The sequence below is a fragment of the Narcine bancroftii genome, chromosome 1, assembly GCF_036971445.1.
Source record: "Narcine bancroftii isolate sNarBan1 chromosome 1, sNarBan1.hap1, whole genome shotgun sequence".
NCBI classification, from domain to species: domain Eukaryota; kingdom Metazoa; phylum Chordata; class Chondrichthyes; order Torpediniformes; family Narcinidae; genus Narcine; species Narcine bancroftii.
The window spans coordinates 324,786,873-324,800,421 of record NC_091469.1 but is presented as its reverse complement, the minus strand read 5'-3'; the positions used below and the strand labels follow the sequence as shown (position 1 = coordinate 324,800,421).

At 46.3% G+C, this 13,549-nt stretch overlaps 1 protein-coding gene across 2 annotated transcripts in view; it reads right to left on the bottom strand.

Annotated features, from left to right (window-relative positions):
• Positions 1-13,549, bottom strand: part of LOC138747970 (dyslexia-associated protein KIAA0319-like) — a 160,756-nt gene that overhangs the window by 67,320 nt on the left and 79,887 nt on the right. For both annotated transcript variants that reach the window (XM_069907641.1, XM_069907633.1), the window contains exons 7-8: positions 10,066-10,153; positions 5,803-5,895 (exon numbers count right to left, since the gene is read on the bottom strand). In XM_069907641.1, coding sequence (XP_069763742.1) covers positions 5,803-5,895; positions 10,066-10,153 — 181 coding nt within the window. The remainder of the gene's footprint in view (positions 1-5,802; positions 5,896-10,065; positions 10,154-13,549) is intronic.

Here is a 13,549-nt window from a genome sequence, read left to right as displayed (position 1 = left end):
ATTACACCCAAATTAATCTACAACCCCTCGTACAATTTGGAGCAGAACCCGGGTGAAACCCACACAGACACAGGGAAAATGTACAAACTCTTTACAGACAGCGTGGGATTAGAACCAGGGCCCTGGCGCTGTAACAGCGTTGCTCTCACTGTGCTGCTATGTCCCACCTGGAGCTCCAATAAGAGGCTGGGTTCAGGGTGACCAATCTCCACAGGCTCATTGTGATGAGTCCAGAGCGAGCAGCTGCGATGGGGCACAGAGCGGTGGGAAGGGACATCAGAATCCAGCATTGATCGAACTGTCAGGTGGCAAGCCAAAGGCAGCAGGGTAAGATGTGACGCATCGAGAGCAAACATCTCCAGGGAATCAGGTATATTTGTGAAGAAAGGAAATGGGTGACTGAGCCCCGTGCAGTTTAAAAGGTATGTGGGTGAGGGAGTCGCGGTCAGTTTAATGTGAATGTGGGTGAGGGAGTCGCGGCCAGTTTAAAGGGAATGTGGGTGAGGGAGTCCCGGCCAGTTTAAAGGGAATGTGGGTGAGGGAGTCCTGGCCAGAGTAAAGAGAATGTGGGTGAGCGAGCCCCGGCCAGTATAAAGGAAATGTGGGTGAGGGAGTCCCGGCGAGTGTAAAGGGAATGTGGGTGAGGGAGCACCGGCCAGTTTAAAGGGATTGTGGGTGAGCAAGCCTCAGCCAGTATAAAGGGAATGTGGGTGAGGGAGATCCGGACAGTGTAAAGGGAATGTGGATGAGGGAGTCCCAGCCAGTGTAAAGGGAATGTGGGTGAGGGAGTCCCGGCCAGTGTAAAGGGAATGTGGGTGAGGGAGTCCCAGCCAGTGTAAAGGGAATGTGGGTGAGGGAGTCCCAGCCAGTGTATAGGGAATGTGGGTGAGGGAGTCCCGGCCAGTGTAAAGGGAATGTGGGTGAGGGAGTCCCGGCCAGTGTAAAGGGATCGTGGGTAAGGGAGTCCCGGCCAGTTTAAAGAGAATGTGGGTGAGGGAGTCCCGGCAAGTTTAAAGGGCATATGGATGATGGAGCCCTGGATAGTTTAAAAAAATCTGGGTGCGGGAGTCCCAGCCAGTGTAAAGGAAGTGTGGGTGAGGGAGCCCCAGCGAATTTAAAGGGATTGTGGTGAGCGAGCCCCGGCCAGTATAAAGGGAATGTGGGTGAGGGAGTCCCGGCCAGTGTAAAGGGAATGTGGGTGAGGGAGTCCTGGCCAGTGTAAAGGGAATGTGGGTGAGGGAGTCCCGGCCAGTGTAAAGGGAATGTGGGTGAGGGAGTCCCAGCCAGTGTAAAGGGAATGTGGGTGAGGGAGTCCCAGCCAGTGTAAAGGGAGTGTGGGTGAGGGAGTCCCGGCCAGTTTAAAGGGATTGTGGATGAGCGAGCCCAGGCCAGTATAAAGGGAATGTGGGTGAGGGAGTCCCAGCCACTGTAAAGGGAATGTGGGTGAGGGAGTCCTAGCCAGTGTAAAGGGAATGTGGGTGAGGGAGTCCCAGCCAGTGTAAAGAGAGTGTGGGTGAGGGAGTCCCAGCCAGTGTAAAGGGATTGTGGGTGAGCAAGCCTCGGCCAGTATAAAGGGAATATAGGTGAGGGAGTACCGGCCAGTGTAAAGGGAATGTGGGTGAGGGAGTCCCGGCGAGTGAAAAGGGAATATGGGTGAGGGAGCACCAGCCATTGTAAAGGGAATGTGGGTGAGGGAGTCCCGGCCAGTATAAAGGGAATGTGGGTGAGGAAGTCCCAGCTAGTGTAAAGGGAATGTGGGTGAGGGAGTCCCAGTCAGTGTAAAGGGAATGTGGATGAGGGAGTCCCAGCCAGTGTAAAGGGAGTGTGGGTGAGGGAGTCCCAGCCAGTGTAAAGGGATTGTGGGGTGAGCAAGCCTCGGCCAGTATAAAGGGAATATAGGTGATGGAGTTCCGGCCAGTGTAAAGGGAGTGTGGGTGAGGGAGTCCCGGCAAGTTTAAAGGGCATATGGATGATGGAGCCCTGGATAGTTTAAAAAAATCTGGGTGCGGGAGTCCCAGCCAGTGTAAAGGAAGTGTGGGTGAGGGAGCCCCAGCTAATTTAAAGGGATTGTGGTGAGCGAGCCCCGGCCAGTGTAAAGGGAATGTGGGTGAGGGAGTCCCGGCCAGTGTAAAGGGAATGTGGGTGAGGGAGTCCTGGCCAGTGTAAAGGGAATGTGGGTGAGGGAGTCCCGGCCAGTGTAAAGGGAATGTGGGTGAGGGAGTCCCAGCCAGTGTAAAGGGAATGTGGGTGAGGGAGTCCCAGCCAGTGTAAAGGGAATGTGGGTGATGAAGCCCCGGCCAGTGTAAAGGGAATGTGGGTGAGGGAGTCCCGGCCAGTGTAAAGGGAATGTGGGTGAGGGAGTCCCGGCCAGTTTAATGTAAATGTGGGTGAGGGAGTCCCAGCCAGTGTCAAGGAAGTGTGGGTGAGGGAGCCTCAGCCAGTTTAAAGGGATTGTGGGTGAGCGAGCCCCGACCAGTATAAAGGGAATGTGGGTGAGGAAGTCCCAGCCAGTGTAAAGGGAGTGTGGGTGAGGGAGTCCCGGCCAGTTTAAAGGGATTGTTGGTGAGCGAGCCCCGGCCAGTATAAAGGGAACGTGGGTGAGGGAGTCCCGGCCAGTTTAATGTAAATGTGGGTGAGGGAGTCCCAGCCAGTGTCAAGGAAGTGTGGGTGAGGGAGCCTCAGCCAGTTTAAAGGGATTGTGGGTGAGCAAGCCCCGACCAGTATAAAGGGAATGTGGGTGAGGAAGTCCCAGCCATTGTAAAGGGAATGTGGGTGAGGGAGTCCCGGCCAGTGTAAAGAGAATGTGGGTGAGGGAGTCCCGGCGAGTGTAAAGGGAACGTGGGTGAGGGAGTCCCGGCTAGTGTAAAGGGAGCTGTTTTAAAGGGGGCATGGGAAACAGAACCCAGTATCAAACCTTGGGGCTTCTGAAGATCCAGGTAGTTGATGATGAGAGCTTTCCTGCAGATGGTGTATGGAGAAGGCACAGTGGGATGGTATATGCGGTGTTGGAGCTCTAGACTCTGTACTAGAGGGGGGATGAGGGAATGGAAATCTGTGGCACACCTGACTGACAGGAGGGGATTGCCTCGGTCTGCTGCAGGAGGTGGGCCACCAACGCCCAGCCACGTGCGTATCTCTGTGTTAAATGTCCCAGCAGGGATAAGCCATGGTTGCTGTTGTGTTCCAAACTCCCCTCTGCTCCTGCAATGCCTCTGTAACTGAAATTGCCAACATGGCCAGAGAGCCCATTCTTAATTTCAGTGGAGCACAATGCAACCATATGGGGTTGTGCAAACAAGGGTTTGCTAAACTCAGCAGGCCAGGCAGAATCTTGGGGGAAGAATGGTCGGTCAGCCTTTTGGGTCAGAACCCAGAACATGACAGCACAGTGAAGTCCCTTCGGTCCACAGTGTAATGCTTACCTCAATAAACCTACTCAACAAGCTGAACATTTATTGTTGACTGACCACAGCTGCTTGCCCATCCCATCGAGTTCCTCTGGCAACTCATGGTTCATGCTAGATTCCAGCGTCTGCTCCCCTATTTGTTTCCCAAAGATGGTCGTTGTCATACTTCTTAAAATTTAGACATACAGCACAGTAACAGGCCATTTTGGCCCACAAGCTCGTGTCGCCTAATTTACATCCCATTAAGCTCAACCCCCCCCCTCCCCCCAGAAGTTTAGAAGAGTGGGGGGAAACCCACGCAGACACAGGAAGAATGTACAAACCCCTTACAGACAGCACAGGACTTGAACCCCAGTTCAGGCCCAATCACTGGCGCTGTAAAGACCAACCAATCCGCCCAGTTTTACCCCAGTTTTTCTTTAAAAAAAAATCAGCCTTCAACATAGAATACTGAGATAACAACAACGTGCAACTGAACTTATCAACAATCTGGATTGATTGAAACTTTAGTACGAAAAAAGATCGCTCAGTGCAATTGCGGAAAGGTCCAGTTAACAGGCAAATGAGAAGAAGTTTATCTATATATTTCTTCCCAATGGATGCTCTAGTACAACTGTTTAAAGGTCACAAATTCCCAGAGAGAACTTGACAAAAGGTTTTGTAATATTAGTGTGTTTCAGTTGTCAGTTCTTCAGCCCTTAATCAGAGAGTTGAGTGTTCAAATCCTCCACCAGAGATCTGAACACCTTCTCCCTACTCACACACCTGCATGGAGCTGTTGGGAAGATGGGATTTCAGGTAAAATGTCAAAATGAGGTCAGCTGTACCTCCGCAATATGCACAAGGTCCTCAGAATCAGAATTTATTGTCATGAACGAATCATGAAATTTGGTGTTTTGCGGCAGCGTCACAGTGCAAACATTCATATAATCCACCTTACAACAATAAAAAGTAACATTGCGTGAAAGGTAAGGCTGTGTCTTTGGTTCATTGATCATTCTGATGGCAGCGGGGAAGAAGCTGTCCTTGTGCCGCTGAGTGCTCGTCTTTAGGCTCCTGTACCTTTTTCCCCAATGGTAGCAGAGTGAAGGGGGCATGGCCTGGGTTTATTCTTGTCCTGAATGTTGGCGGCTCCGTACCAGACAGTGATGCAACCAGCAAGAATGCTCTCCATGGTACATCTGTGGAAGTTTTCGAGTCTTTGCTGACACAGAATCTCCTTAAGCACCTCACAAAGTATAGCCGCTGGCGGGCCTTCTTCGTGATTGCATCGACATGGAGGCTCCAGGACAGATCCTCGGAGTTGTTGACACCCAGGAACTTGATGTTCAAGGGAGTTCTGTTCAATATCTTGGCCAATGGTCTCCTTCAGAATACAAATACACTCTAAATGCCAGATTTTCTGGGAATTTACAGTAGAGGTCCTAAAATCCGGACAGCTCGACGATTGGGTCGGTCCGGATTTTCCAGCAGTACTTTTAAAATTCAGATTTAAGGAGGAATAAGGAAGAGATTAACAGGTAGATTTCGATGGTTTACTCATTAGCAAATACAGCAAGCAGTTTTAAAGAAAAATAAAATCAACCCTTGACAAAATTATAAACATAATATTCTTTATGGTTTGTCCTTCAAAACGCAACACCTCACAGTTGTTCATGTTAAATTCCATCTGCTGTTTATTCCAGCTGGCCCAGATCCCTCTGCAAGCTTTGAAAACTTTCCTTGGTGTCCACAACGCTTCTGATCTGAGTATTGTCTGCAAACTTGCTGATCCAATCACCACATTGTTGTCCAGATTGTGGATCTAGATGACAAGCTACACTGGTCCCAGCACCGATCCCTACAGCACACCATTAGTCACAGGCCTCCAGTCTGAGAAGCTATTGTCCACAGCCACTCACTGGCTTCTCCCACACAGCCAATGTTTTTGAATATAGGTACAGAGTACCTAAGGATAGATGTTAAAATTCTCAAAGATGCACTACACTTAAAATCACCAATGCCTGAAGAGGGCGCACAAAATCAGTGAATCGGTGCGGACTTGAAAGGCCAACATGGCCTGGTTAACTACAAAAATAATATGCAGTGCTTGAAATTATATTTAAAAGTGAACATTGTCAAAGAAACAGAGTGCACAAATGAATTTATTTGTGCTATGATTCCCTATATTAAGCATGGTCACTTGTTGCCGCTGTGCATCTGTGGCACTTATGCATGCACACAAAAGCCGATTCTTGGGTGGTCCGGGTTTCTGACACCCGGATTTTGGGACTTCGATCATACCTTTTTGATTGGGATTGGTTTCTGCATTTCACACAGTCACAGCTAACACTTCAAAAGTCACCATTTGTAGATGGTGTCTACTTTATCTAGTTCTAATGGCAGTTTTACTTACGACTTCCATCGATAGATATTGACACCGTCGGTGAGGACACTTCCTGTACCTCTGGTGAGACGATAGCGACAGGAGACTGATTGACACGAGTTGCTACGTAGAAAGATGAATCAACATATTAGTATCAGTATCCCATTGGCTGCATTGTCCACACCAGCCACTCTCAACGTTGGGGGGGGGGGGGGGATGTCGGGGTGCTAACAGTTCCCCCCCGGAGCTCATTTAAGTAAAAGCCTTGTTTTCTTTTCCCCTTGCATAACAATTGTTTGTGTCTGTAGTCGGTAAAAGTAGGGAAGAAAATAAAACTTGAATGCTTCACAGGGAAGGGAGCCCATAAACAGAGTCCTTGGGGGCGGGGGTTTGGAAACATAGCTGATAAAAAGGTTGAGAATGGCTGGTCTAGAATAACAACAAAGATAGAGGGATACAGTTCAGATACAGGGCAATGGGACTAGGTAGAATAATAGTTTGGTGCATCGAAGGGCCTCGTGTCGGTGCTGCAGTGTTCTGATTCTACTGGCATTTTGAAACAGCCTTAACAAGACTTTGTGATACTCTTGGCACTTTCCCAATGGAAAATGTGGCAGTATTTTAATTACCAAAAGCATGATTCAGGATCTAAATACCATTCTCCACCAGTTATGAATCCTAAAGAGCTTTATGGTATTTTAGAAGTCCAATTGCTGTTGAAAAGTGATAATATGTGGCATTCAATTTGTGCAGAGTATCATCCCAACCGTCGCCAACGTGGCTATCCCTTGAGAGCAGAGGTATTATGTGCTTCAGAGTAAATCATTCCAGAGATCTATCATCTCTCAAGACCAAGTTGAATTTGATGTCCCTGCCGGTACCATCTTGTTTCTTGGATTGAGAAGTTCCTGAATTCATGCACGTACAAGATAGAGGCCAGCATTCCAGTAGAATACTGAAAGACACCAACATTAGTGGAGATCGCATTTCTCCTGTCTAATGTTGAACCCAATACCTTGTGGCCATTTCAAGACACTGTTTACACGAGGAAGGAAACTCCTCAGGGCCTAAGCCAGGATTTAACCCTTATGGGATCCAACACATGGCTATTGGGATTCTCCGTAGATTATCACCTTGTCATGGTGGAGAAGCTTGTGTGGTCCTGAGATTCCAAGAGTGATGCCGTCTGGAGCTATGCTCCTGGTAAAGCCACCCATGGTGGTAAGGTCGAAGGGGAGGTCACCGACAAAGAACAATCCAACCAAGTCCTCAACGGTGGAGCAGGCGGACGAAGTTACTTTGAACTCAACGGCTGTGAAGGCTGCAACAAATCCAATCACTGTGATTTTCAAGCCACTGGAACTAGTTGGTTGGTTTTGAAGTATCGTGAGCTTCTTGGAGTGCAACATCAAGTACACGTTAAACAAATACACTGTTACAAGTCCAGAGGACCCAAAAATCCAGCAGCAATAATTATGCACCAATACAAAGAGTTATTTAAACAAAAGTTGCTTTTAATTATCTTTGAACATGAAAACAGAATCAAGCTAACTTATCTCTATTGACTCCCTTAACCTACTTAACCCCCCTCTAATTCTAAGCGCAGGTGTCTATTATGTGTGTGCAAGTTTAGAAAAGTTCTTTGGTTCACAGTCCAATCACACTGGTTGCAAGCAATTCTTGTACAGTGCACAAAAGTTAACATTAATAAAGTTCACCAGGCTTTGGTGTTTAACAGGTTACCGTTCAGGAGGGTTCTTGTTGGTTTTCAGAGAGAGCTTCCTTGCTCCAGTGTTCTCCAGATAATAACCTCTTTCTTTCAAGTCACCACAGAGTTCCTTTCTGTTTCTCCTATTCCAAGGGAAACACCAGACAACCAGTCCTCTCCTTTGACCAGGCCATCTTCCAAAGCTTGCCAAAGTCTCTGTCTCTCCTCTCTCTCACTCCCTCCCACTCTAAGAGCAAAGCTGTTCTGCCTCTGCCAGCAAAGATCACATGCTCTTCCAGACAGCAAACTGTTTTTCAGACAAAGCTGTTGCTGTACGTTGCTACTTTGTTTTCCAATTTATCTCCCAAAAACCTCTATATACTCTGACACAGGCGTCTTTGCTCAGTGAGATTAATGGAACGAAGGCCATCATCCTCAGCTATGAGGGATAGGCACGTCAATGACGATTGGGATGTTATTCTGGACTAATTGAATCCCACAAATGCCAACAGCAATTCTAAAATACCATAAAGCTCTTTAGGATTCATAAATGGTGTAGAATGATACTAGATTCCAAATCGTGGTTTCTGTAATTAAACTTCTGCTACATCTCCCATTGGGAAAGTGCCAAGAGTGTCATGAAGTCTCGTAAGGCTGTTTCAAAATGACAGTAGAATCAGAACACTGCAGCATCAACACACGGCTGTTCGGCCCTTCTAGTCTGTGCCAAACTATTATTCTGCCTCGTCCCATTGACCTGTATGCCTCCAGACTCCACCCATCGATGTAACCGTCCAAAATTTTTTTTAAACTGTCAAAATTGAGCCAGCATTCACCACTCCAGCTGGCAGCTCACTCTACTCTCCTACCATTCTCTGTGTGAAGAAGTTTCACTGAATATTCGCTCTACACATCTCACCTTTCACCTTTAACCCATGTCCTTTTGTTCTTGCTTCAGTTGTCACATTTTGTTTAGAAAATTAGCAATTTGGGGTATAACCAACCTAAATCAATGGCGGCAAAATGAACTCATGACCAAGCATCACTTGCATTAACCCAGTTAGCAAACTTCACCAAGATAACGATGGTAATAACTGAAGGCAAATACACAGAAATGCTGGAGCCACGCTGTTACAGTGCCAGCGACCAGGATTCGAATCTTGCGTTGTCTTTAAGGAGTTGGTACACTCTTCCCGTGCCTGCATTGGTTTTCCCCGGGGGCTCCAGCTTCCTCCCACCGTTTGAAACGAACCGGGGGTGTTGGCATGGACTCGTGGGCTGAAATGGCCTGTTACCGTGCTGTTTGTCTACATTTAAATTAAATTTTAAAAATAAACTCAGCAAGTCTTGCAGCGTCCACAGGAGGTAAAGATGTATTCACTGACGTTTTGGGCCCAATCCCTTGAAGAAGGGTTCAGGCCAAAAATATCAGTTATATATTGTGGTGAAACCACTATTGTACAAATTTGTGATATGTAAATGTCATGACCCTTCCTGGTTGATCCTGTTCCCACTGGCTGGCTCGTGACTCCTCCCCCTTTCTTCCCCATAAAGGCTGTCATGACACAAGCCTGCCCCAGTTCGAGTCCGGGTCAGTGTGAGCGACCCACACAGGGACACTGTTCACCTCTTCCAAATAAAATCCCTTCAGTTTCAGCAACTTTCAGTCTTTGTGTAATTGATCATGCTTCATATATCTTTACCTCCTTTGGATGCTGCGAGACGGGCTGAGTTACTCCAGCATCTCTATGTTTTTAACCACAATCACAGCGTCTGCCGACTTTTCCATTTCACTCTAATAAGTAAAGGCGTTTGGTTTTACAAAGCTTCAGTGTAAAAAGCTGACCTAGTTATAAAACATCTTTTTATAGAAATAGACGTTACAAATGGCCACAGAGAAGACAACATTACGGTTACGCCTTAAAACTCACAACAAACTGTTATAAAATATTTACACAGCAAAACTGCTGAGACAAATGTAACTAAGTCACAGCATCATGTCTGCATTGAATGTATTAGTAAGCATCAATAAATTAATTAGTACATCCAGTCCATCTGGCTACCAGCTCTTCCATGGTGCACAAAACTTCACCTCCAACGCAAGAGGAAGTTTTGCTTCTGTGATGGTACACCACCGGCCTACTGCAGGGGGCAACCTCTGTACCTGCTGGAGTGTAAGGGGACAGGACAACACCTGGCCGGCTGTCAATCAGTCAGCCTGAATGGATCAAGCCCCACCTGGTCGGGTGTCAGTCACACTTCCGAGGCCTCACTCAGAGTTGCTGCAGCCACAGCCAGCCTGGCTCTGTGGAAGTCTTTGTGGATTAAAGCCTGTTGTATAGTCTTTATCTTTGTGTGTGTCTGATTCTGGCTAACAGTGCACCACAGCTTCATTACATGAATTTGAAAAAGTGGAGAAAAAAGTCTATGCATGAGGAGAATAAAAGATATTTATATTCTTTTTCACAGCTCCCACAGTAAAGAACAAATGGGTTCCAGTAGCTACATTAAAATGCAGGTCATTTAGCCGACCTTGAAAGGGGCTGACAAAAACAGTTGCAGACCAGGATTTTATCATTCATTACCAGGTTTCACAGTGACGTTGACAAAGCTTTCTCCATAGGCTCCATCTCCCGACACAGAGATTCGGAAAACATACAGGCCATCGGACAACTGAAAGTTGAAGCAGAGTTATGTTGAATGTTACCACAAGGAAACAGGTAAATTAGCCCCCATGGGAGTTGATGCCTCACTAGGAAACTCTCCTCTCTGTATGCATAATAGTTCCTTCCTCTTTTACATATTTATGATTCCACTTAAACATTCTCCAGTCACATTTCATTTTCAAAGCAAAGAAAAAGTATAAAATACCATAATCCCTAGTAAAAATACAGAAAGGTTGGAGGAATTCAGCAGGTCAGACCTGCCGAGTTCCTTCAGCATCTCTGCATTTTGACTACAATCACAATGTCTGCCTACTTGGGTGTTTCACTTCATTAATCCCTATTTCCACTTCACGTCGGCCAGTGTTTATCCATTTGCAAACATTGACATCATGTGAGCAGAGAAATCTGCATCAGTAAAATCTTCATCTATATAAAAAAAAGCACTGAATCGAGCACAAATGATAATCAGAAACTATTTGTAAATAGTAAAAATGGATTTATACAATTCAAAATGGAATTATTTGAGATTAAAGACCATAACTGATTTAAAAGGACATTTAACATATTTAAATCTTTTAAAATTAGAATAACTGCTTTCTTAATCCATGTTGGCAACTCCATTCTAGTCTTGAAGCAATGCACCAATGGAAATCAGTGGCTCAGTCCACAAGGCGGATCCAGCCCACAGCAGGAAGTTCCACCCCCCACCCCCCAACAATGAGGCACCATCTGGCCACAGTTTCAGGTTGTTTGGAACTGTCAGAGATATTCAGATATTTGAGTGGTTTAACAGCTGGCTCTGCCTGCCCTCAAAACCGTTCGAGGGGACCAGTTGGTAGGCAAAGTTCTCATGGGGAATCCACTCAAGGAAAAAAATGGATTTGATAAGCAGATTCTTTGACAATCCAGGAGATTTACAGTGGGCAACAATTTAGAGACAGGCTTTGAAATCCAGGGTAAAATTACTTTCATGCAAATCTCCAAAATGAAATTAATTTGTGTTTCTTGATTTTGGCATTGCTGGTTAGTGGTTAAAAATCAGCATCTATGCTGCCCTTATTTTTTAATTTCCACGGAGTTGTCTCTGTACATTTCAACAGGTAACTCTTCACTCCATTCTTGGCAGTTTTATATTTTCAATCAGAAGAAATTTGAATAGAATAAATTTGTCCCTGCACACTCTTACATTGTTGGACACAGATCTCATCTTGACGCTATAACATTCAGTTACTGACATGCATTCATCTTCGATGTTGATCACTTCCAAGCTGCAAATCAAAACCCAAAGGCATTCAAATGCGCAGGTTCTCTCAGAAAGACCATTTAACATTATTAAACCTCAATTTCTGATGGTTAGCTCTGTAACCTGAGAAGAGCCACGTTAGCAGAATAACTCACAGATTCCATGTGTGGCTTTGCAAGTCAAAGAAATCTCCCCATTCCATTCCCAAGTCCCACTTTGGAAAACTTACCATTCCCAGTGAGTACTAACACAGTGAACAATCAGATTACATTCAGGGAATGATACATTGAGAGGCTTCATACACGAATGCCAATTGTCCCCTCCCCCCACCAATTCTACGTAGAGCTAAAATTCATAACTTCCTAATTTTCAACAACCCATTGTTGAATAAAACACAGTGCATCACTGACATGTATATAATATTTATAGTAGTTTTACAGCAAGGCGAAGCAGTGCTCATCCGTGACCTCATCCATACCATCACAAGATACAGGAACAGAAGTAGGCCAGTCGGCCCATCGAGTCTGCTCCGCCACTCCATTCTCACGTCTGGAAAAACAACCAACTGAAAAACCTCACAAAGATAAGCGTGTACAGAGCCGTTGTCATACCCACAGTCCTGTTCGGCTCTGAATCATGGGTCCTCTACCGGCACCACCTACGGCTCCTAGAACGCTTCCACCAGCGTTGTCTCCGCTCCATCCTCAACATCCATTGGAGCGCTTACACCCCTAACGTCGAAGTACTCGAGATGGCAGAGGTCGACAGCATCGAGTCCACGCTTATGAAGATCCAGCTGCGCTGGATGGGTCACGTCTCCAGAATGGAGGACCATCGCCTTCCCAAGATCGTATTATATGGCGAGCTCTCCACTGGCCACCGTGACAGAGGTGCACCAAAGAAAAGGTACAAGGACTGCCTAAAGAAATCTCTTGGTGCCTGCCACATTGACCACCGCCAGTGGGCTGATAACGCCTCAAACCGTGCATCTTGGCGCCTCACAGTTTGGCGGGCAGCAACCTCCTTTGAAGAAGACCGCAGAGCCCACCTCACTGACAAAAGGCAAAGGAGGAAAAACCCAACACCCAACCCCAACCAACCAATTTTCCCTTGCAACCGCTGCAATCGTGTCTGCCTGTCCCGCATCGGACTTGTCAGCCACAAACGAGCCTGCAGCTGCCGTGGACTTTTTACCCCCTCCATAAATCTTCGTCCGCGAAACCAAGCCAAAGAAAGAAAATAGCCATGTCTTGGAAAGATGAAGCGGAGTTAAATGTAGTTCGATGGCATCATGAGTTGAAGTCGTGTATCTATATGGAGAACATACAATTTACATAATAATTAATTTACATAATAATTAATTACATAATAATTAATTAAAATAATAATTAATTTTTTTTGTTAAGATGTGGACACCTTATATGAAGAATATGAAGTTAGTAATATTGTAAATTACTAAATGTTTTTGTTTATTTTTAATGCATCCCTTTAAGGATCTGTTGTGGGAGGGGCGAGGGGATGGGCTTGTTTTATAGTTTTATTATTAAACTATTTATTCTGTAAAAGTCTGTTTATTTTTATTGAAAAAATACTAAATAAAGTTTTTAAAAAAGTCTGTCGGGGGTCTCCATCGCTGCAACGAGTGATGTGGTAATGGGTGGGCGGGCCGCCCTGGGAAGCTTGTGTGGTCGGTCTGTCGTCACAGGTTACCATTTGCTGGGGGGCAGGGACAGGGGGGGGGGAGATGTCTGTTGGTGGTTGATTGCTGTCGGAGGGGTATCCAATGGCACCAAATCCCAAATGGAGACCATGTCCTCACGCCCATCGGGGGAGGCTACGTAGACGTACTGGGGATTTGCGTGGAGAAGGCGGACTTCTCAATCAGTGGGTCATTCTTAGATTGCCTGGCATGCTTCTGAAGCAGGACCAGTCCCGGGGAGGTCAGCCAGGCAGATAGTATAGTCCCTAATGTAAACTTCCTAGGGAAGGCAAACATATGTTCATGAGGTGTATTGTTAGTGGCCATACATAAGAGCAGCTGTATGGAGCGGCACGTCTGGGAGGACCACTTGACAGTGGGAGACAGGGAAGCCCTGTGACCTCAGGGCCAGGAGGATGGTTTTGCAGACCGTGGCATTCTCCCTTTTCAGTTGCTCATTC